The sequence below is a fragment of the Miscanthus floridulus genome, chromosome 8, assembly GCF_019320115.1.
Source record: "Miscanthus floridulus cultivar M001 chromosome 8, ASM1932011v1, whole genome shotgun sequence".
Taxonomy (NCBI): domain Eukaryota; kingdom Viridiplantae; phylum Streptophyta; class Magnoliopsida; order Poales; family Poaceae; genus Miscanthus; species Miscanthus floridulus.
This window is the reverse complement of record NC_089587.1, coordinates 66,524,358-66,548,285: the sequence shown is the minus strand read 5'-3', so window position 1 is coordinate 66,548,285 and position 23,928 is coordinate 66,524,358. Positions and strand designations below refer to the sequence as shown.

Here is a 23,928-nt window from a genome sequence, read left to right as displayed (position 1 = left end):
GATCAAGAAGAAAATTCAGGAACAGCCCAGGAAGTGGCATTCGACGCTTAATGAGGCACTATGGGCATACATGATGGTCTATCATGGATCAATTAAAACATCACCTTATGGGCTTGTGTATGGCCATAACGCAGTCCTTCCTTGGGAAGTTCAGACCGGATCGTGGCGTGTTATGTTACAAAATGATTTGATAGCTGAAGTCTATAGAAATCTTATGATGGACGACTTAGAAGACTTAAGTTGCCTTTGGCTATGCGCTCTTGAAAATATTGAAGCTAATAAACTGAGGGTCACAAAATATTACAATAAAAGACTCAAGAATAAATAATTTTTTGAAGGAGATTTGGTGTGGAAAGTGAAATTGTCGATTGGGTCAAAGGACAGTAAGTTCGGCAAATGGTCACCCAATTGGGAAGGGTCTTATCAAATCAAACGTTGTGTGCCCAGCAATGCTTATATTTTGGAGACACTAGTAGGAGAAGAAGAGTTCGGCCGAGCAATCAATAGGAAATATCTAAAGAAATATTATCCCAGCGTTTGGATTAACACTTAAGTAGCTGATTTGTTCGGTCAACAACTCTAATAGCCGATATCAGAAAGATATCACCTCTAGTACAAAAAAATGAAACCAAAGGAAAAGAAGCCGGTACGGTATGTATCGCCTATAGGGGGAAAGCAAATATGGATGAAGTGATATGTATAATATGAAATAAGAAGGAATTGTTTGCTAAAAATCACCTATTACAAGCTATGGCCCGGAAAACAATTTGCTCACTACGTCATCAGCCAAAGTATTGAAAGCTACAGAGTTGGTGGCACTCAAGAATTCCTCAATCAAACGCTCATGATCCTCAGGAGGCACTACATCCGGAAAACCATGAGGAAGGAGCCGAAGATTGTGACCAAAGTGGGCTTGTGCAGTAGCCAACGCTGTGGCAGCACCATGATGAACGCCATGGAAAGCAACCTCTCTGACGCGGTTTGGGATGTCATGTAAGCGGATTACCAGAACGATGCCCCTGGCATTGACAAATCCCACCACGTGGTCTGTGGCTGATCGAAGGCTTTTCAACTGGTCAGTTAGATCTAAAAAAAATCAAAGGAAGGATTGATCAGAAGGTCTTGGAGGCAAAGTTAAGGAAAAGCGAAAGAAATTGCGGTAGCCATCTTACCTACGATTCTGACTTCAGCCCTATCCAACTGTTCCCTCAGATCGGCCTCAGAGGATGATTGGATTTGAATCATGGCCAGAGCCGACTCTGCGAGGGAAAGACAGTTGGTTAAACTTTGATCAGTTCGATCAATGGAAGCGATTATATCGTCATTATCGATCTGCCTCCTTGGACAACTAGGAAGCTGGCGACGAGTCAGTGTTGAAGACGATATTAAAGGTTGAACCAAGTCGACCCTATGCTCTGAGGCGGTGGAGACATCCTGAGTAGCGCCTTCTCAACGATGAAGACGCTGGCGCGATGGTGCGGACCCGTTAAGAACTTCCTCAGCAAGCCTCTTGCTATTCTCCATGATCTAAAACCTACAGAAAAGTAGGGACTATGCTAAAGACGCAGGAGGTTTGAGATGAGATGGGTAGTTTTCTGAGCCCCAGCCGTGGCCCGCATATATAGCCCAAGGAGGCGAGGAGGTAGATTTCACCGAGGATATGAAAACTGAAAATAGATACGGAAATGGATCGGCACTCTGGAATTTCAGGGGAGAAATAACGAAGAGATAACAGATTTGGACTTATTGCTTCCCTAGATTATGAAATGTCGTGGGATAGATGCAAAGAATTTACATTTAATTAGAAATCAACCCACCAAGACTTCTTTGGATTGAAGGGAGTCCGGGCCCCCACAAGGCCGAAGGTCATCATAAACCAGGTTACATCGGCCGGATAATGGAATTCTACCACGAGAAGGGGAAAGGCCGCCCGCTTGGCAGATCGAAAACTACGGGAAAGAAGCTTGTGGCTCTCCTAGCAGGTGTTTGATGAAGCAAACAAGGGAAAAGTATCCACACATTTTAGCTCTTGCAAACACTAGAAGAGCTTTGCGAGCATGGAGACAAGACTCAGGTGGTATCACAAGACTTCTTCTAGCCACAATAGCTGATCCTCTTGCTCGATAAGGCGCTAGAATGAGCGACACAATCGCCCTATACACAAGAATTCTTCAAGCCACTCAAAACCTTCATAGCGAAAGATGGACCATGGAGGGTCCGACAAAGTCAGAGCTTGAGAGAGCAGGTAGAAGAGAAACATAGCTGAATCGTTAAGCTGCTCTCGCCGGGGGCAGATAGGCATTTTATAGCTGGCCTGGGAGGATGAATCCAAGTGCCCGTGAAGTGATAATACTCTCGTAAAAGTTGTGAAGCATGGGCTCATGAGCTGATATAGGCAGCGACAAATAGTAGACCCCAGATCGAGATTCTCTACCCGTGACTGCAGAACCATCAAGATGAAGACGTGATAATTTTGGAATAAAATTACTTTTATTCCAAAATTGGGGGGCATGTGTTTACACTAGAATTTAGAAGAAGAGTTACAGGGGTTCGGAAGCTCCCAAAAATCATGTCATCATCAAGGAATCAGCTGCGTGGAGGTCGGAACTAGTTGATTCGGATGCACTGGAGTCAGCTTTCTTCAGATAGCGCCAGCAGATGATGACAGAGGCTACGATCGGCGCTGGGACGAGACATACTGGATTGTATAAAAAGGGAAAGATTAGAGTCCAAGTTATCTTAAATTAGGAATATTTTTATTATACCAAAGATTGTATTGAGTCATACTCGAGTAAGGTTCATGTTTAGGCTCCAGGTATAAATACCAAACCTCGACTATTGTAAAAAGATATGAATCAATCAAATACAAAGTCAATTACTTTTTTCGGCTCCGGCCACCCCTTAGGAGTAGGAGTAGAGTAGATCTCGATGAGTTCTTCAGCGAGTATGGCTGCATCGATCCGATCGACCTTCACTGCTTGTCTGTAAGTACCGTCATGGTTTATACCTCTGTTCGTATGGCTGCATCGATTTGGTCGACCCCACTACGACTCTGGTCTAGGCAAGTTATCGATTCTTGTCTAATTCAAGTATGGCATGTGTGATTCTGCCTCATACCCCACTGCTTGAATTGGATCAAGGTCAAGTTATCGGCTCTACCTTAGTATGGTAGTCTTTGGTAGATTCATTAAGTTACCGATATTGCTTATTGCTTTCATTGTTTATCGAATTACAGCAATATCACTCTGTCTGATTGAGATTGATCTGGATCAGCCTTATATCTTGTTTAACCCATCGTTTGCTAATCTAAAACTGATCTAATCTACATCTTAAGCGATGAGTTATGTTTTTATCGACTGTTTTGCGTCAATCTTAATCGTGCATAGTATGTGGTTAACGCACGTCCGATCTTGAGTAGATCTATTAGTTAATGAAAACCGCTCCATGGCCTGTCATCACAGTCTGTGGGATTCTGCCTCTCACTCCACTGTTGGCACCATGGAGTGGAGATCGTTAGTTAGTAGACCCGTTCCTGAGAAGGCATGACCTTAACTGTGCGATATGCCTAAATCAGCTGTTTAGCCGATATCGAATGCTTTCACGAATAATTCACATTACGAGATCATTGAAGTAGAGATAAGTTGAAAGATGCGTTAGCCCCATGATCTTGTTACGGTATTATGACCTGCATGATTCTATCTCATGCCCCACTAATATTAGTAATGAGTTAAGGTTGTCGAGTGTATTGTTGTTTCTACGGCCTGCATGATTCTGCCTCATGCCCCACTGGTCATGGTGATAGATAAGATCTAACATGTTTATTAGATTACCTTTATTAAATGGTTAAGAGGTGTTGAGCTGTTTCTTTAAATAAAAGGAGTTCGGTTACTTATAATCATTGGCTCAGTATAAACTAATCATCATTGATATCTTATTGCTATTAATTAATATTTGCTTAAATAATATTTATCCTGAATGATAACCGATCCTTCTTATACAACCCCATGAGCTTTAATCGATTCATTCTTATGAACATGCTGGGATCGACTATTTAGTCGATTTTCTCTCATATTGGCTCTCAGGGCCGCACATTTGGGACTGTCTAGCAACATCGGCACGTTCTGCCCCTTAATTACTGATAAGTTTTCTCTCCTTGTCAATTGCAAGGTCAAATTGACTGGCACGTCTCAGGAGGATTACGCAGGATCAACCATCCTTGCGCTAAAGCTAGGCGGATCTGCTCCTTCGAGCAGACCCTTTTGGCTTGCTACGTGTGTCCTCGGCACGGAGGCAAAAATTCTGTGTCGACAGATGGAGATTGTAGGTGAATCACAACCAATCCTGCAATACCCTGTATAAGATATAAACAAAGATAAACAAGGGTAAGCCTGCTAAAGCAGAGGTATAAAGTTATGATCTCATCGATAAGCATTTATTTGATCAATTCTCTTAGCCTTGTGCCCCTCCCCAGCAACGACGCCAAAAATGCTTGTTGGCATTTTATAAGAACACTTGTATATATATATATATATGTGTGTATATATATGTTTAGTATCCACAAGAGCATAGATAATATACCATTGTAGCATTTCAACTGGGAATATACCAGATATTGCTATTTATATTTTATCCATAGAGAGGAGCAATGGGGTGGCAAGAGATATTGACAAATATGCATACTTATGACAAGATCATTTACTCTCATGCTATAGCAGGGGTAAGTCAAATGATAAATAAATGATAAGTGTAAGGCATTGATAGTAATCCAGAGATAGGAATAGATACTTATAAATGTAGTATGGCTAGGCAGGAGATTAGTTAAGAGCAAAAGATTCCTAGGTTATTTCTTATTTACTAAGTCTTTTATACACTCAAGTATATACACTCTCATCTATAGCATAATTAACTCTGATCTATGCATAAGGAACATTACTAAGGAATATAAGAACAGAGCTTGACTCCCTTCGCAATTGGGTTCTACTTGCTCTACAAACGGGAAGTGGACTACAAAGGACTCAATAGGAGTATCACATCCGCGATCTACCACATGACACAGAGTGTAGAATGCATCCGTAGGTAAACAATATTTAAGCACCACGCTTACATAATGTCGACCACTTAACTCACTCGAGTATTGAGCAAAGCGCTTTGCGAACATATGCATATATTCATAATCAATCATGACTATATCAAGCATATAACTAGAGCAAACTAGGAACATAATAAATAGCAACAAAATATTAAAGTACCACAAAGTCATAAAATAAGAGGGCTACAATGGATATATCGGCCTCCAGATGGTGAATCCGGAATCCTGAGCAATAGCCCAAACTATACTTGAACCTTGCTAGCTAGCCTATACTAGAGTTGTCTTTAGGTGTTTCTGTTGAGTACAAACCACAATGGCATTTGTTGTGTTGTGTTTCCTCATAAGTAGGACTAATTGGTGATCTGTTGTCATTTCTTGTAGGCCGGTACTACCTGGCGGACGCGGGTTACATGGACATGCCAGGTTACATGACTCCCTTCAGAAACACAAGGTATCATATGAACGATTTTAGGGATGTAGATTTGCATCGGTTGCGGCGGGAGGAAAAATTCAACTACATTTATGCGAAGCTACAAAATATCATTGAAAGGAGGTTTGGGGGCTTGAAAGAATGTTGGCATAGTCTGAAAGGGGTGTCGTACTGCAAGCGGAAGAAGCATGCTATGATAATCATTTCATGCTTTGCATTGAAAAATTACTTGTGGCTGCTTAAGTATGGAGTTGATCTACCTTCATATGAGCTGCTGGAGTGGGTTTAGCTAAATCGGGGAACCCAAACCTCTGCAGTTAGGGAGTTGATATCTATGGTTGTGTGGAGTGGTATCTGATTTAGGAGAGTTGAGGTAATGCATCTACTTTAGTAATTCAATGTGAATTAGGTAGTTATGGATTTGTTTATGAGTGACAATGGGTACTGATCGTAGGAGTAGCTCGAAGGTGGGTGGTGTATGTGCACCTGCAGGTTGCAGGTATGCGTGCATTTTAGTTAGTGGGATCATGAAGGCCATAATGTTTGTGCTACATATATGTCTATTGTGGTATTTGTAGTGTATGATCTTTGTGTTGTATGGATAGAACAAATGGATTATAAATTATTGGTTGAACCTGTAACTTGTTTAACTGTGAATTGTGGATTGCAAATGTGTTGTAAACAACCTTATGTGCATTGTGGTTTGGCATCATTATATGAAAACCACCTGTTGTTGGTGCCAGTAGTCAGTTTGAATTTGAAATTGTGAAATCAGCCGTTTTAAACATGCTGGGAATGGCTGGTGGCTGGAATTGACTGGCTGGTCTAGCCCTAGCTCTAGCCAGCCAATTTAGGTCTGCCAAACAGGCTGATGGAGTGCCCTAATTTTGCATGCTGACGAATGCAATTTCTGTTCTGGAAAAAGGTTAGTATTCTTCCAAGCCCCACAATCCTTCTCCTTTCTGCCTTTTTTGTTACGTTATCACAATCTTACTTTCTCATCTAGAGCTGGTTTAGATCTCTGCCATATGGAGCAGTTTAGGATAAGCAGATGAGGCTATTGTTCCCTCTGGCACCATGGCGTGTGTGAATCACATATATTGGATATCTTTAAACCTCATTCGCTTTTAGTGCCGTTGAATATTTCATATTTGTTCATAACTGCTTATAGTTGTAGGTGTTTCTGAAAAACCAATTACCTCAACCTTTTAGCTATTATGTAATTTATAAATATCCTTTGCTATTCCTTTCCACTAACCATTATGTAATCAAACATTTCTGACATAGTTTTTAAGGCATTGCCTAGGCGACGACTAGTCGTCCGAGCGGGTTTTCAAACCTGGCATCGCTATCACCGCATCCTCCTAGCGGATGGCGTCGCCTCGCGGTCAAAGTCGTCGTCTAGTCGTCCTTCTCGCTGAGGCGGACACCGCGGGACTAAAAGGTGCAGGAAAAGAGCGGCACCACGTGCTCAAGCGGGTGGGAAAAGAGCGGCGCGATGCCCTCGCACGAGAAAAGCAGTAGCGTCACGCCTACACCACCCGCCAAAGGCTCCTAATCCCCATCGTGTCCGAGAGAGTGAGAGAGGGAGAGAGAAAGGAAGGAGAGAGGAAGAGAGGAGAGGGCAGCGACAGTGACGTAGGCGACTGCCCCACACAAGTCTGTCCTAGCCACGTGAGGCCGCCCGTCCGCGTGACTCTGCTTCGCGCAGCGACTCCTCCATTTGACCGTGAGACTTTGATAATCTGCTCCGTCTGCGACTCCGGCCTGTCCGCAACCAAATCCCACTCCATCTGCCGTGAGCCACGACCAACTCTGACGTTGTCTGCTTCTGCGATCGATTCTGGCCCTGCGACTCTGCTCTATTCCACGCGACTGCCAGGTATATCCTCCCCTCCTCTTTCCTCTGCTACTCGCTACGACTCTGCTCTTCCTCCCCCTTCTTCCTCTGCTCTTCCTCCCCCTCGTTCTCATGCTCTGCTCCTTCCTGTACTCCTCTGTTGTACTTTGCTCTGTTTGTTGTGCTCCTTTCTCCTATTTATTGTATGTAAAGTTTGATAGTTGGAATGGATAGCTCACATGTGTGTTCCTTTCTGTTTGATGTGGTTACCTAATTGCTGTGAATAATTAATATATGCTTGACTGCTTGTCTGTCTGATGTCTGATATCTGAACTTTGCTACATAAGAGAGATTAATTTATTGATCTGTGTCATTGACTCATTGTTATATGTGCCCCCTGAGGCTTTGATGGTGAACACCATTATAAAAATGCCTATTACATGTACATATACTAGTTGTCTGCTAGTTTTTTTTAGACTTGCCATTGCCAACTTGCTAATTTTCTAATGCTAGATTACTGTCACTGTTTCACTGCTTAGATTAGATTACTGCAGGCTGCATCGAGTACTCAATCTCCTCAGTTTTTAATTACTCTCTTGGTTCTTTCTATGCAGCACAAACCAACAGGAAAGAATGGCAAGTCCACCTTCTGTCAACAATGAAAACTATGATCCTAAGGTAGGCAAAGCAAGAAAGGCCAACTCAAATGATCCAAGCTGGAAGTAAGGATATTGGGCAAACTTTTAGAAACCAGATAAGGTGACATGTACTCTTTGTGACACTGAGGTTTCTAGAGGGATAAAAAGGTTGAAGCAGCATCTTGCAGGTGGATATGGAGATACAAAAATGTGTCCTAAGACCACCACTGCCATTAGGAAGGAGATGAGAGATTACTTGGAATCCAATAAGAGGAGGAGGCCATTGTTCAACAAAGAGGGTGATGAGCCACCCAAGGAACCAGCAGATGTGGTGGTGGTGGATGCAGTAGCAGCCCCAGCAGCTAGAGCTAAATCTGTTCAAGCTGAAGACACTGCACCTGTAGAATCCCAAGCTTCCAAGGTGCAGCCAAGTTCAGGGACTGTAGCTAAACAAAGGCGTGCAAATTATTTATTCAAGGCTACTACAGCAAGCAATACAAAGGCAAAGCCAAAGGTTAACAAGTCAATTGTTGAGATGCTTCAGAAAACACCTGAAGAAGTTGTTGATGAAAGACGTAAAGGATGTTCTCAGCCAACAATTTCAGTCAAGATAAGGACCAAAGAGGAGAAGCACTATGTGGATCAGCAGTGGGCCTTGGGGTTCTATGAGTGTGGTGTGCCATTTAATGCAACAGCAACAAGACAGTTTGAGATTGCAGTTGAGGCAACTACACAATTTGGTTCAGGTTACAAGCCTCCTACTCCCTATATGTTAGGTGAACCATTGCTTAAGGATGCTGTGAAATTGACCAGTTTTATGAGGGAGGAACATGAGCAGGCCTAGAAGATGTATGGTTGCACACTTATGTTAGACGGCTGGACTGGTAAGAGAGGCCGCCATTTGATCAACTTCCTTGTGAACAGCCCTACAGGGACTTATTTCTTGGAGTCTATTGATGCATCAAGTGAGGTACATGATGCATTTATGCTTGCTGATTTATTGGAGGCAAAGATTGAGGAGATTGGAAAAGACAAGGTGGTTCAAGTTATCACTGATAATGGGGCTAATTACAAGGCAGCTGGTAGAATTCTAATGGAAAGGATTTCTATGTTGTATTGGAGCCCATGTGCTGCACACTGCTTGGATCTTATGCTGGAAGAGATAGGGAACTCGAAGGAATTTAAGAAGCCCATTGCAAGAGCCAAACGTGTCACAACTTTCATCTATAGGCATGGGAGAATTCTTAGTTTGATGAGAGAAAAGACAGGGGTTGATCTTGTGAGACCTACAGCCACTCGATTTGCCACCTCTTTCCTCACTTTAAAAAGTTTGCACAAGCACAGAGATGCTTTGAAGGCTTTATTTGTTAGTGAAGAATGGTTGGGGAACAAATTGGCAAAAACTACAGCCGGTCAAGAAGTGCACAACACTGTGCTCTCTATGGAATTTTGGAATTTAGTTGAAGATTGCCTTAGAGCTTCAACACCTCTACTTATTGTTCTTAGGGTGGTTGATGGTGATGAGAGGCCTGCAATGCCAGAGGTTGCAGCACTAATGAATCATGCAAAAGAGAAGATTAAGCTCAGCTTTGCTACTGAAAACAAGAAAACCTTGCTCAAGAATATCATTAAGATCATTGAGAAGCATTGGGTCACACAAATGGACCATCCTTTGTATGGGGTTGCACTGTATTTGAACCCAGGAAGACTGCATTCTCTCATACAAGCTAATGATGATGCAACTGTCGGGCAGTTAAGAGGCTGTTTTCTTGATGTGCTTGGAAAAATGGTGGAGGATGAAGAAATTAGAAGCAAGATTGATGCTCGATCCTTGGACTATGAAGGCCTTAGAGGAGATGTTTTTCTTATAATTGCAGCAGGTTTTAGTATGTGCAATTTAATTCTAGCAAGTATATTTCATCTCAAAATGCTAATATATGTTTGTATTTGGCAATATAGTTGATTGGTGGCGTTCATATGGTGGTTGTGCTATTGAGCTTCAAAGGTTTGCTAGACGCATTGTTAGTCTTTGTGCTTCATCCTCTGGTTGTGAGAGAAACTGGAGTACATTTGAGTTTGTGAGTATTGCCAACTTCACTGGTCACTGTTTTCTTCTAATTGATTTGTGCTCAGCTAGCCAATTAATGACACCTTTATTTGTTGTTTTCCCATTCTTCTTTTGTAGATGCATACAAAGAAAAGAAATAGGTTGCTGCATAAGTGATTAAATGACATTATGTTTCTTTCCTACAACCGGAAGATGAAGACTAGGTTTCAGTTAAGGCGTGAGAAAAAGGGGAAATTTTTTATCCTTTGGTCATCGAGGAGTTTGATTGGGACAATGAGTGGGCTGACTCCTATGTTCATCCTCAAGGTGCCCGTGGGTGTGACAATGGTGACAATGGTAATGGCCTTACATGGGAACATGTGGATGAAGCCGTTGGTGCATCAAGCTCACTGCGAGGCCGTAATCTTCCAAGGAATGCCAGCAGCAAGCGTGCAAGAAATGGGCAGTCAAGGTTGGCTGAACTTGAAGAAGACTTAGGTTTGGCCAATGAAGAAGAGGAAGAGGAAGAGGAAGATCCACATGATGATGCTGATGTGAGTGATTGTGAGCAGGATCCCAATGGCTCCAACGGTGGCGGCGAAAACATGGAGGCTCCAAACATCCTTGATGAGTTTGATGACGGATATTGGCTGTTGAGAGTTGGCTGCTAGCAGATTTTAGATCTGCACTAAAATTACTTTTGTGTTGTACTTGTGCACTACTTAGCATGCCATGAGACTCTAACTTTTGATGGTTAGGCTATGTTATGTAATTGTGGCTGTGGACTACTAATTATGCCACTAAGACTATCTTACGTAGTTATATTTGTGAACTGCTTGTAATGTGGCTAACTATGCCACTAAGACTCTTATCTATATTTCTGGAATGTTTGTAACGTGGCTAACTATGCCACTAAGACTCTTATATGAGTTTATGGGTTGATGTAATGATGATATATTGATATTTACTTGTGTCTTTTGTTGCTAAATTTCCTTGCTGTTGTTAAATTCCTTATTGTATATGCAGCTTGTTGTTTGGAAGAAGAAAAGAGAGTTCATATCATCAAAAGGTATTTCACTATCCATATTTAATCTGATTACAAAGTATTTCTATTACATAATTATATTAATGAGTCACACATGTTGAAACTTGCTAGGGGCTATATGGCACATGGAAGAAGACAACCGGAAAGTGGAAACAGGAGGATCACTGCTACATGGGCTCCAGAATTGGCAGCAGAAAGGTATGTATAAGTATATGTTTGTGCTGTCCTATGGAACGTTAGAGTATGTGTATGGCGTCGTCTCGCTACGCGCCTAACTCGCCTAGGCGTCTGGAAGGGGGTGGAGCGCCGCACCTCGCCTTACCGCCTTAGAAACTATGGTTTTTGATTAAATTTCAGTTGATTTTGTAATTCAAGGTTTCTAACTACATTCCAAATTTTATTTTTATTGATGATCTCTAGTTGTACTCTAGGTTTCTGAATTTGCAATTGGTATCCTGATCGTTTTCGATCCTCGGTGCTGCTGCAACACGGCAAATATGTGCCAGGTCAGTCACTACAGAGCAATAGTTGTTTCTAATACTTCCACGCTGAACCTCCTTTATTTTAGTTGCTTTTATGTGCTGACAACCACAAGACCTGCGATATGTTGCCAGCAACCTGCTCTGCAGGATCCATGTGTGGAAAAGAGGCCTTTCTGCCTGCTGTGGCTCACTGGTGTTGGAGAATATGTTCATAATAGTATCGTTGCGCGCGCACTCGCGCGCCCGTGGTGAAGTAATGGTAGACATACGAGAATAAACATATGTTATTGCTGGTACCAGTCATAGGTTCATTGGTCCATTAGTATAAGGGGCGCGTCCTTTCTAGAAAGCGTGTGGACTCTGTTGTCAAGTAGCTAAATAACATGGTTTTTGCACCTGGTATTTTTTTGACTATTTGATAAATGGAATAATCTCGATATCCATATGACAAAGAATAGATGTGACTCGAAGACATAATATTTGTTGGTGGCACATTACAATGATATATAATAGATTGACATAAACACATGTTACATCAGAGAAAACAGAACATACATAAGCTGCTCAGAGCATGGCTACATTCTTTTTCGACTTAGAACAAATTCTACATCTTGCATGACTACAATAACCTTTAGTTTACAGTCTTCAAAGGGCTGGAAGAGGTAGAACTTTCATTTATTTCATCTATTTCATTTATATAGAGATAGGATTATTGTCCAAAAAACCACCATAGTCCAAGCATCCTATTACAGGAAGTTCTCACTGAACTGAAGCTTCTCTTGGCCATCATAAGTGCTTCAACAGGTGTGGAAGTGCATTGAGCTGGGTAACTGGACAGAACTGGTATGAGCAATATAAAATAATATCCTAGAATGGAAAAAAATAGCAACATCGGTTGAATAAAATTAAGAGACGAGCTTAAAAAAGTGAAACAACATATACAAAAAAACGAGCAGATAAATGTCTTAAGCAGAACAATGAAGGAAAAATGGTATACCATTTGTTCATGTAGTACACAGGTAGCATGTATGGAAGTACTGACTGACCTCCTAAAAGAAGTGGTAATCGCAGAGGTTAACAAAGGTTTTCCCATCGCTGCCCTATTTCATTAATTTTCTCACAATCGTTGAGGCCATGAAAAGCCCCTGAAGTGACTTGAGCAAAATAATTGTCTCATCCATTTCCCATATGTAACTTTGATGACATCCATTTTGCTCGTATTAAAAGACCAGACAGATGTAATCCAAAATTACAGGCAACTACCTAAAATCACATGAATTTTATTTAGCATATAATGAAAACAAGGCCCCTCAGGATCATAAAGAATACTATTTTTTGACAACATATTATTGGCTGAGCATGATAGAGCTGCTAATACCTTCCTTTCCCCACTATTTGCATAGGACTGCTACATGCAGGTGCTGGTGTTTAACCACCTGCCATAACCATGGTTTCTAACAACTAAAAGCAGTCTCGCAATAAGCAAGGACCAATTTGCAGTAAATACTAAGGGATAGGTAACTACATGAATATATGTAATCTATATGATCACGATGATATTAAGATGAATGACAAAAACGAAGTACAATTAATTTTAGGAGTGCCTGGTGCTCAGTTTCATATTGGATACAATTTACTTACATAGGGTGCTGTCATACTATACTTATCTTGGTGGATAACTTGCATGAAACTGAATAATGATGAATAACTATGTAGACAACCTCCTTTTGTAAAAATTCCTTCCAACAACCAACCAATGTAAGACGAGTCAAAATTGTTTCTACATGCAATATTTTCCAAAAGGGCGCCCAGGTACTATAACAATGTATTTTTCTCACAAATTGCTCATAAATCAATACACTTAGCACAAAGCATGAAAAGTAATGTGGGACAAGCAAAGGTAAAATGCATAAATAATAGTAGACAAAGGAAACCTACGAAAACAACACATGCGCAACCTACCATGAATTATATAACAGATTGAAATTAACCAAGGTGGAGAGTGGACATCGCCAACACCGAGGGCTCGCCAACACCGCTGGTCATCCCAGCTATTTCCCCAAGGGGGTCCTATCAAGGTACGACGGGCCGAGAAAGAAATGTTATTTTGTAAGAAGGCCAAGTGCTGATAGCAGTATCTGACACATTGTCCATGTCTCCATCCCTAAGAGATATACTCCTAGACTGTGGAGTGCAGAAATAATTTATTCAATGCAGCTCAAAGTAGAAGTATTATCCCAGACTTTCTTCTTTGAACGACAACAACTATTTGGCAGCTCGCTTCCCAATGCCAAGATCATGGTGATAGAATCGGCAACATTCAGCAGACACACCTATGCTACTGCTGCTGGGGAAGCAGCTGCCTAAATCAGTAGAGAAGAAATGTTGATCAGACTGAACGCTTGGAATGAAAAAGACGGTAGATGCACTAAAGAGAAACTGTAGGGTCAGAAGCATATTACTGAGGGATACGTTGGCTTAGAATATAAGGAGAACTTTGTTGGTTGCCATCTAAACTTGGGAAAACTACCATAATTCCAGTCAGGAAAAGATAGTTCCTCTCAAACTGCTGAGAACTTGAGATGGCTAGGTAGCACATACTAAATTACTCAAATCGACAACAACAGATAATAATAGAAATCTGTAAAACCTATGCAATACGGCATGTCAGGGATCTTCAAAGATAATCAAAAATTCAATAGAGAAACTGATACTGAGGGTGTCAATGTACAAATGCAATGCATTTGGAATTATAAGTTCATCAAGGAAGCAAACAGGGCAGCAATGGTGTAGTACCTTGTAAGCATTATTTTTAGCCTCGAAGATAGCGCACCGAAAGTAGACCAGTTACGTAACCAAGGTTGACGTTGGAGCTCAGGCAAATCTATAGAGAGGAAGGTAGCTCCACTTATCAAGATCACATCCTGCAAGCAATAGGGAAATGAGAAGTACAGTTAGGGAAAACCGACATTGAATAGCGCAGATCCAAATTAATTTGTGATCAAGCACTCTACAAAGCTAGACATAGAATCTTCTTCCTAGGAAAATATATATTTTTTATAGTTTTTGATATCTAATAGAGCAGAAGGAATGGAATAAGCTGTGTAGACCCACTTTAAGTTACTATAATATAGCATGGGGCATGAATTAGGAACCCCAGAGCCATCAACATGAATTTAGGAGCACAAGATGGAAGCGGCAAACAATATAGTAGTAATGATAACAAATTAATCTCCACAACATACCTTGCAATGTGCTGCTCAGCTGAGTCGCAAGAAGTTTGGGGGTTAAGATGTTTACCTGCAATGCAGAGAGGAAACCTGCATTATGTCAAGCAATGAGGTAACTGCAGTAAAGCCAAGCAGCTAACAGAAAAGGGAATCGCCCATCAAAATAGAAACTAAAAAGCGTGAACCATGGCCTCTTTTTTTTTCTTACAGAAACATAGCAATATTATCACAGTCCATGAAACATCTATTGAAATGTAATTTTGCAGTAACAATATTATTTGTTCACAGAAACAAAAGGTGTGTTGGCTTATCTATTCAAATGTAATTTTCCAAGATATCAGGGGAAAACATCTATGGAAGAGATGAATTTGGAATTAAAATAGAAGGAAACCCGAGTCTACAAGACAGGGTCAGACTGGAATCTGAGAATTTAGCTGGGATATATGGAACTAAACTTATAATTTGGAACTAAAATAAAAGGAAACGCAAGTCCGCAATACAAGGTCAGACTGAAATCTGAGAATTTACGTGGGATATATGGAACTAAACTTACGTCTGATCTGTAACGGACTGCTATAAGACTACCCAACCCAAAATTCCTTTCTGTACACACATCTGAACCTTCTGGAGATCACTGCACGCTGACCTGAATAGTCACCAAACTACATGCAAACTGTAAGCTATCTCAGTTAATGCACTTCCCACTGGTTTCTGTAAATATTTAAGAATCTAAACCAGTTTGATGTCTAATTAGACACCAATACGACTATGGCTTCTCACACACTGTTCTTCTAATCCCTCTTTGATACAAATTACCATAGCAGAAAAATGCTCGCAACAACATAAACACTAATAATAAAGAATGAGACAAATGGCTTGTTAATTTAGTTTATCTACAAACACACTTCAAAGTAAAATATAGATGAGACAACTGCACTTAACTACAAGAATAGAGATATGTATATCAGGTAGGGTGATCACAAGATCAGGCACAAACCTTGAAACATTATGAAAAATTCAGGTTTCAATTTTTGAGATCCAATAGCTATTCAGAGCAAATTGAGCAAGGAAGACATTTCATCATGAGGGACGGTAGTATGAGGCCATCGTTCTCTGCAGTTAGCAATAATTTGGGACATCTTAGATTGGAACCCATGACTATGGAAAATCAGGAAAGGGTTAATTCAAAATTTCCAAAAAAGCCTATATATCTATTGCAAAAGATGAGGAGGGCCTCAAAATCATTAACAGATGCTGCTGCTTGTATACCTTTACTTACGCATAATCTGTCGCTGCTGTAAGTAGGTATTCCTGCTCCTTCTTTGCAGCCTTTGTTTTGACCAACGCAGGACCAAGATTTGTGCCCCATGGGGTTCCCAGCTACTGTTACGAAATTCATCAATTACTCTCAGCAATTTCGCATCCACTTGTAATCATGCTTGTTCCAACCTGAATGGAAAAATGGCAGGTCCATTCTAATTAATAGATATCCTCATGGCCAACCAATCAGGCTAGAAACACATGCTATAGGTTTTCATTCTTCATACGAAATTGTTCGCTGCTATAGAGTACACTGGAAAATTTGGTGGCAAACAAATTGTTTACCGACTTCTTTTGGAAGCTGTCAAAATTAAACAGGAACATAATACTTGGAGCTATATGAAGCGTGGTGTGCATTTTATCAAACACGCAAGCAACTATTGTCCCATTCTTACGCTATAAACAACAAAATATGCAGAACCATGATCTCAAAGAACCAGCCCATAGCATAGTGCTTCATTGAATCATCAAAAACATAAATGGCTCACATCTATACTGCAGATGAACTCTGAATATTTGTGAAAAAACAGCTCGAATTGGTTAGTACCTGGAGAGATAAGGCCATTGAAGAGTCGCTGAGCATGTATGACGCAATTTGTGGGCCAAGCTGCCTTATCCAAAAATTAGAGAAGTTCAAGGTTTGGGTGCTCGGTTTCGCGCAGCAGGAAGGGAAGCGAAGGGGCCGGCATACATGGATACTCGTCGTTGGCGAAGGGCGCGATGAAGAACAGGACGCCGAGGAGGTTGCGCGGCGCCTGAACGCCGGCTGGCCGTACAGACAAACCCTAGTTTTTTTTCGGGCATAGGAGAGCGCACGGAACCCATCTGAGGAGTCAATGTGGAGTCCTCGCGGAGGATGGGGGGAGGAAGGGAGCCGCCGGGCTCCAACCGCGCCAGCACGCCGCCTGCAGGCAACCGCCGGCGTCACGCGCCCGCCACCGTCTCGGGAGGGAAGGGGAGAGGGGAGGAGGAGACGGATGAGGAGGAGGAGGAGGAGGGAGGGAGGGAGGCCGCGGCGCGGCGCTGCGCTGGCGCCCGGCGCCGTCGTCGTCGCCCCTGTGGGCGTCGGAGAACGAGGGAGAAGAGAGGGAGGTTTTTTCCCCTTTTTTTTACGGATGGACCGGCAGGGGCAAAGAAATATCTGGACATTGGAAGAGAAGGGAAAGCTGAGCATATATTCGTTTGCCCAGATTCTGACAAGAAGCAAGAGTAGGTTGATTCTTGCGGAAGAGAGAGCGGGTAGAAGCTGTACAGTAGAAGCAGAAGCTGATTCGGTAGAATCTCGCGGGAGCAACCTAAGCCATCGGATTGCAAGATCCAACGATCGAAAAAATTACGGCGACGTGGACGGCGCTTCTGTCGGAGGAGCATGTCCGGCTTGTGTAGGTAAATGATGGGAGTGAGCGAATTGGTCTATAACCCATGGTTTAACTCATTGACTCTTGGGTAGTTCAAATCCTGGATTCACTCATAAGTAGTAGCCCTGAAAGTACCGTTGGCTGATTTTGTGTGAGATAAAAATATTATTCGTTGGCTGAAAAAGTACGGCTTATAAGCCAAATAAGCCTAAGCAAACAGGGCGAGTGTTCCTTCAAATTTCTATTTTGTTTGAAACATTTATTCTTATTCTATTTTATTATGCCATTACTTTCCATGCATAACCAGCTAGCTTGCCTATGGTAAGCTGATGATGTACCTTGCAGTGGACAGGTGGTTCTATTCCCTTTGCATTCTGCTGCGACTGATCTGGCTTCTCAATGCTGATGATGACAAGGTCATGGTGATCATATAGTTGTCACAGTCGCATATTTGGTTCACAGATTTAAGCTTTTAAAGACCTAGATCATTGAAAAGAAGGGCATTGTTATGTTGATTGGGCATTGTTATGTTGATTTCATCATTATGCAAATCTTCAGCTTCCTGGATACTCCTGTTGTCTTATGCTTTACTGGATACTCATCTCTGCACTCCTCCTGTAGCTTTTTCTAACGTCTCTCCACTCAAAAATTGATCTTTCCTATGAACAGACCATGTTAGGCTTCATCAAAAGCTGTCACCGGCCTATCAAAGCCTTATTAGTGCTCATAGCTCCACCCTCTTCGCATCATCAAACCCTTCTACCATGTATGCTTCACGCTTCTTTCAGAAGGGCAGGAAATATTCAGCAGTTTACCGACAGTTTACATGTTTTGGTTATCTATATCTACCAACACTGTGTTTGCTCCAGTACATTTCTACGCTTCCTTTATTTGGAGCTTGCTGTGGAAGGGAAATGCACACACATTTGTACTGGCCTATATGCTACTGGCCAAAAAAAGGAATACTTACTCCTGCATTTGTAGCCAGCGCAACGTATTGGAATGGAAGGAATATGTTTCAACAATAACTACCTGATAATACTGCCTTTCCCACTGCATCTACATCTGTTGTATATCGTGTATACTTTCAGTCTGCTGCCCGCGCGAAGCGCGGGGTTACCTGCTAGTACTATACTCACACCGTCTCAAAATAGAAGTCGTTATGAGATGCGTGTAGATTAAATTTTCTTAACTTTAACTAAATTTATAGAAAATACGTGTAACATTTATATTTTTAAATAAGTTTATTATGAAAGTATATTCAACGATTTACCTAATGATACTAATTATATATTATAAATATTGATAATTTTTATATATATTTGATCAAAGTTAAAAGTGTTTGATTTTTCGAGAAGCAAAAATGACATCTATTTTGGAACGGAGGGAGTATATATATACCTATCATGATTGATGAATGATGAATACTTATACCCTATACAGATCCAGCCCGTCGCCGGCCACCGACAATTTTCTCCCCTACAAAACCCGCCAGCTTCCACGTGGAGAAGCAGGGTCCACGCCGCTCAAAATATTTATGGCCGTCGGATCTTCCATCGGATGGCCATGATTGTCTGGAGCGGATTTCATCGGGAGCGAATTATGGGCCTGCTTCTTGTTTTTTCCATGCTTCTCCTGCTGTTTTATAGCTTCTCCTTCGGAGCCGGCCAACCAAGGCCCTGTTTGGCTAGGCTCCCACATGCTCCGACTCCTACATCACAATGACACTGTAGCAGGAGCCACGGGAGACAAAAAAACAAGCTTCTTCGACTCCGGTGGTGTCAGTGTGAGAAGAAAAAAGAAGAAAGAAGGGAAGAAAAAAACGGTTTCCATAAATAGTGCAGCTGCAGTGATTCAATCGCAGGAACCGGAGCTGCCCAGAGCCGGCCAAATGGGGCCCAAATATATACAGAGGCTTCTGATTCTCTTCCTGGCTTCTTCCCCTTCCTTCCTATCTCTTCGCCGCTCGCTCTCGCTCGCTCGCTCCCAACGCGGCTAGGGCGACGGCGCGAGCGGTCCTCGGCGGTGGCCGGCCCTCGGTGCGGCGTCGGCCGCCCTCCTCCTCCTCCACGCCTCCCCTCACGGCGCACGGCCGGGGGCGATGGCGACCCCCGCCAGGTCCTGCGCCGGCGCGGTAGGTGGCCGCCCCCGGGCGCAGGTGCGAGCGCCCCCTCCTCGGCGACGCGACGGGGCCCCGCCGGTGGACGCACGGCGCTGGTGCACCCCGACGCTGCTTCCTTCCGCCGATCAGCTTGTGCTTCTGTGCTTCACGAAACCCTAGCTGCCTCTTCTCCATGACCCCGGCTGCATCGCGACGGCGGCATAAGTCCGGCGGCACAAAGCCAGGTAATTTTCTCGTCCTCTGCGTTTGCAGGTCCTGGTGCGGGGCTACGTTGGGAGAAAATTGGTTATTTGCCATTGCAAACAATGGGCTTCGCAAAATTGCCATTCAAAAAATTGACTTCGCAAAATTGCCAGTCTAAACATGTACACTTTGTTTTTGTTGCCATAATCCCTATTTAGCTCCTTTGTTTCTATATTTTGGAATTGTCCTCTACACGAAAAGACATTTATGTCCTTGGCTGCTGCGAGACGTCGGGCGGATCATCATTGGCACCTTTGCTGCGTCAGAAGTCAGAAAGATCAGCGTCATGTTTCTGGAAGGGAACGAGAATATGGATCATCGTTCGCACCTCTGCTGCGTCAGAAGGATCGTGATGACAGCTTGCTTCAGGGCACGTTTTGTGCACGACAAAAACTACATGACTTTCAGCCATATAAGGCTGTAGAAAAGGATTTAATCGTGGAGCTTATGCTCCCACAGGATACTGAAAATCTCTACCTGTACTGTTTGTCCAGCCCCACGGCACTAAGCACACCTTTTACGTTTGGTATGATTTATCAAAAGCAATCATGACACCAAATCACTGGGAATTGATGTGAAGTGACAGATTACAATAACGTTTATTTTTGTATTTTATCTGAATTTTGTATACATACATGCTCTTTCTGTCAATTTTTTATAATAGAAAAAGGTTCTCAGAAAGTAAAACAGGGAGCAGACCTACTAAATATCAGCTAGCTATTGCTGCCATACACTCGTATTCCGGGGATGCATTCCACTACTAGAGCGATGATATGATGCTACTATGCATATGCGCTATTGCTGCACTTTGCTACTAGCAAAATTCATGGACAAATTTTAACCGTCAGCGTTCTTCATATGTTCAGCAACAGTGTGACGCTGACAACTGCATGCACTCCACCTGCATTCACGCATATGTCTGTCACACAAATTCATAAATTGAGAATAAAATGAGTTCACATCCGGCGGGGCGCGTGACGACGTTGGGGCTGCATCTAGCCTGTCGAGTGCGTCGGCCGCTTGCAGCAAGCTGAGCGCGCCTACTGTCGGGGCCACGACGAGGGGCGGCGAGGTCACTCCGAGTTCCACCGTGGTCGTGCCGACGGCTGCCGAGGTCGCTGCGAGTTCCTCCATGGTCGTGCCGACGGCCATCGTGGTCGCTGCAAGCGCGGGTGACGACGTGGCGGCGCTGAGCACGGGTGGTTGTGTGGCGGCGGCGAGCGCGTCCACCGACGGTGCCGCATCATGGCCGCCCTGCATCATGGACGTCTAGGGCACGCGTTCTTCGTTTGCAAGGACGTCCGATGCAGTGGAAACAGATTTGAACTATCTTTACGTCCGATGCAGTTTGCACGTGGAAACGGATTTGAACTATCTTTCCGACTGATGCAGCCAAGATGCAAACGACGTCTCTCAGCAGCCAAGCCAAGGACAGCAACGACTTTTCGCGTGGAGGACAATCCAAAAAACAAAAACAAAGGAGCTAAATAGGGATTATGGCAACAAAAACAAAGTGTACATATTTAGACTGGCAATTTTGCGAAGTCAATTTTTTTAATAGCAATTTTGCGAAGCCCACTGTTTACAATGGCAAATAACCAATTTTCTCCTACGTTGGTGGAGGCAGGAGGATGTGGTTCCACCCTTGAGATGTTGCCCCTCCTCTTTCTCTTTTTGCGTTGCCTTTTTTTTTAAATTTGGGTTTGATTTGTGACTTCTGCATTTTCTTGTTAGATTACTAGCTTCAAACATTGGCTTCTTGTTGCAGATTTCCTTGATCGGTTGGTGACCAAACTAATGTGTTGCGAGCTGCATACCATGTGTTTGATATAATGCACATGTGAGATGTCACCAGTGCTTACTATCCTTTTGCAGCTTATCTTCGCATGGGCAAATGAAATCCAGTTTAGCAAAAGGATAGTAAGCCAATGTTCAAAGGCAAGGCATGTTAGTGTTAGTGTTATATATCTTTGTTATGGGCTAGCAAAATGATTCAGGAATCAGGACTATGTTTTTCCCTAGCTTTACTGATCATGTGTAGCATGGGTAAATAGACCTGCCTATCTTCATAACTGATTACTACTCAGGTAGGCTTGGTGACTTAGTTTTAGTTTCTCTTAATTTGTCACCACATAACTTAATTAGTACATGTTAGCTGTTTTTGAGGTTGTCATGTTATCAGAGTATCGAATTTATCTTTATGTATGGGTGTTCCACTGATAACATGCTAATACTATGACCATGTGACCCCTTCTCCATAGGTACGATGTCATAAAAAGTGCCCTCATGATTTTTGATGAAATGTCTACATGGATATATTGGACACAGATCTGAAACACAAAGGTGTAGCATCTTTGCTCTGCTTGTGCTATTAGTTTTGGTGTCAGTTTCAAAGGCAAGACATATTAGTTTTAGCATTGCATATCTTTTTTATGGCTAGCAAAAAGATTCAGGGACAACACAGAATTAAAATTTCTCCTTTCAGTTACCCTGCGTTCGTGAGCCTGTTTCTCGTCTAAATTACCGCCCTTGCTGATTTGTTGCTGCTTTGTATTTTTATAAGCTCACTTCTTCTGCTTGAATCGCCCTTTGTTACTTCAGTAAGGATTAGCCAATGTGATCCATTTTATAAAACCTTGGTCATCGACCGTGAATTCTGCTTTCCTGTCCTGTTTAGGTACGATTAAATGTTTTTATGTGCACGGCCTGTTTGTGCCTTTGCTGCCTATTTAGATGGTCCACCATATGTCTATGAACCTGGCTGTCTTTTAAATTATTTACATCGACACCGATCCACTATGTTGCCCTTTATCAGTCCAGCAGCATTAGATCCTGCTCTAAATTTGCTTACTCCATGTGGTATCTCAGTTGAGTTGTTGGGTTATTAAAAAATAGGGACATGAAAATCCAGTGTTTTTGACATTGATGAATTCTGGAACTCATAGGTTAGGCTTTTTAGAAATATTTGGCAATCTGTACTTGCCTTGATCTATGAATGCTGCTACTTTTAGCATTACATGTTCTTCTTGTTGGGCCTCTTTATGTTTATGAAAATTAAATTACAGTGACGTAACAATAATCAGATTATTTCTTTACCGAGGTGTTCTCTGCATTGTTTTCTAGCTTTGTGCTCTTTTCTTACACAACCTATTTACCTGTATATACAGTGTGTTTCGCACCCTCTCAGCTCAGTTATTTCTTTGATTTAGTGATTCACTAATGTATTCGCATGTACAGCCTAATTGTGTTTCCCCGGATGTCATTTCCTGATCACATTTCAATGGCATTCGCATCAGCCTGGTACGTGCTCTCCTTTTTTCCCCATGAACAGTTACTACTTTGTAAAATCCAGTACAATTTCCTTCATTTTTTTATGCGTCTATGAGAACTAAGTTCACTTGGCTTAGTTACATCAGGTCTCAGCCGAAAGCATTACAGAAAATGACAAAGAAGCTTAGAACAGAGTTCCCACTGGTATTGATTACTAGGCGTTTTAAAATTGTACAAAGATATCCTCTAGCAATGATAAAGAACAATTAGGCTCATTTTAATTTCCTTCATTTTTTTATGCGTATAAGAGAACTAAGTTCACTTGGCTTAGTTACATCAGGTCTCAGCCGAAAGCATTACAGAAAATGACAAAGAAGCTTAGAACAGAGTTCCCATTAGTATTGATTACTAGGCGTTTTAAAATTGTACAAAGATATCCTCTAGGAAGGACGGGCCTGGTGCAAGCAGCAGAGTCTTACCGCCTGTGACTGGAAGGTCCCGGGTTCAAGTCGCGGTCTCCTCGCATTGCACAGGCGAGGGTAAGGCTTGCCACTAACACCCTTCCTCAGACCCCGCACAGAGCGGGAGCTCTCTGCACTGGATACGCCCTTTTTTACAAATAATCAGTTGGAAGGATCCATCAGCGACATCAGTAAGCTGAAAAATCTGGTAACCCTTAAGGGAATGAGTTCAGTGGTGATATATAGATTCAATAGGTGAGCTTACGAGACTGGAAGAGATTTGTTTGGGCAACAACAGCATGTCTGGGGCACTCCCATCAACTCTGATCAAGTGCACAAAACTCCAAATTATC

The 23,928-nt window shown here is 42.4% G+C and overlaps 1 protein-coding gene and 2 long non-coding RNA genes across 4 annotated transcripts; 2 read left to right on the top strand and 1 right to left on the bottom strand.

Moving 5' to 3' along the window:
- The first annotated feature begins 8,844 nt into the window (after positions 1 to 8,844).
- Positions 8,845 to 11,472, top strand: LOC136469270 (uncharacterized). Its single transcript, XM_066467528.1, has 5 exons — positions 8,845 to 9,877; positions 10,372 to 10,703; positions 11,071 to 11,113; positions 11,201 to 11,287; positions 11,447 to 11,472. The coding sequence occupies exons 1-5, from the start codon at positions 8,845 to 8,847 to the stop codon at positions 11,470 to 11,472; spliced, it is 1,521 nt and encodes a 506-aa protein (XP_066323625.1).
- A 3,267-nt stretch (positions 11,473 to 14,739) lies between these two features.
- LOC136473856 (uncharacterized) lies at positions 14,740 to 16,180 on the bottom strand. Of its 2 annotated transcripts, none has more exons than XR_010762763.1 (3): positions 16,071 to 16,180; positions 15,799 to 15,912; positions 14,740 to 14,871 (listed from the first exon to the last, which is right to left on the bottom strand). It is a non-coding gene; the product is annotated as an uncharacterized lncRNA (long non-coding RNA). The 2 variants fall into 2 exon arrangements; XR_010762762.1 differs by lacking the exon at positions 14,740 to 14,871 and adding an exon at positions 15,385 to 15,474.
- Positions 16,181 to 19,450: 3,270 nt separating this feature from the next.
- LOC136476579 (uncharacterized) lies at positions 19,451 to 23,689 on the top strand. Its single transcript, XR_010763654.1, has 4 exons — positions 19,451 to 19,825; positions 21,613 to 22,187; positions 23,082 to 23,526; positions 23,559 to 23,689. It is a non-coding gene; the product is annotated as an uncharacterized lncRNA (long non-coding RNA).
- The last annotated feature ends 239 nt before the right edge of the window (positions 23,690 to 23,928 follow it).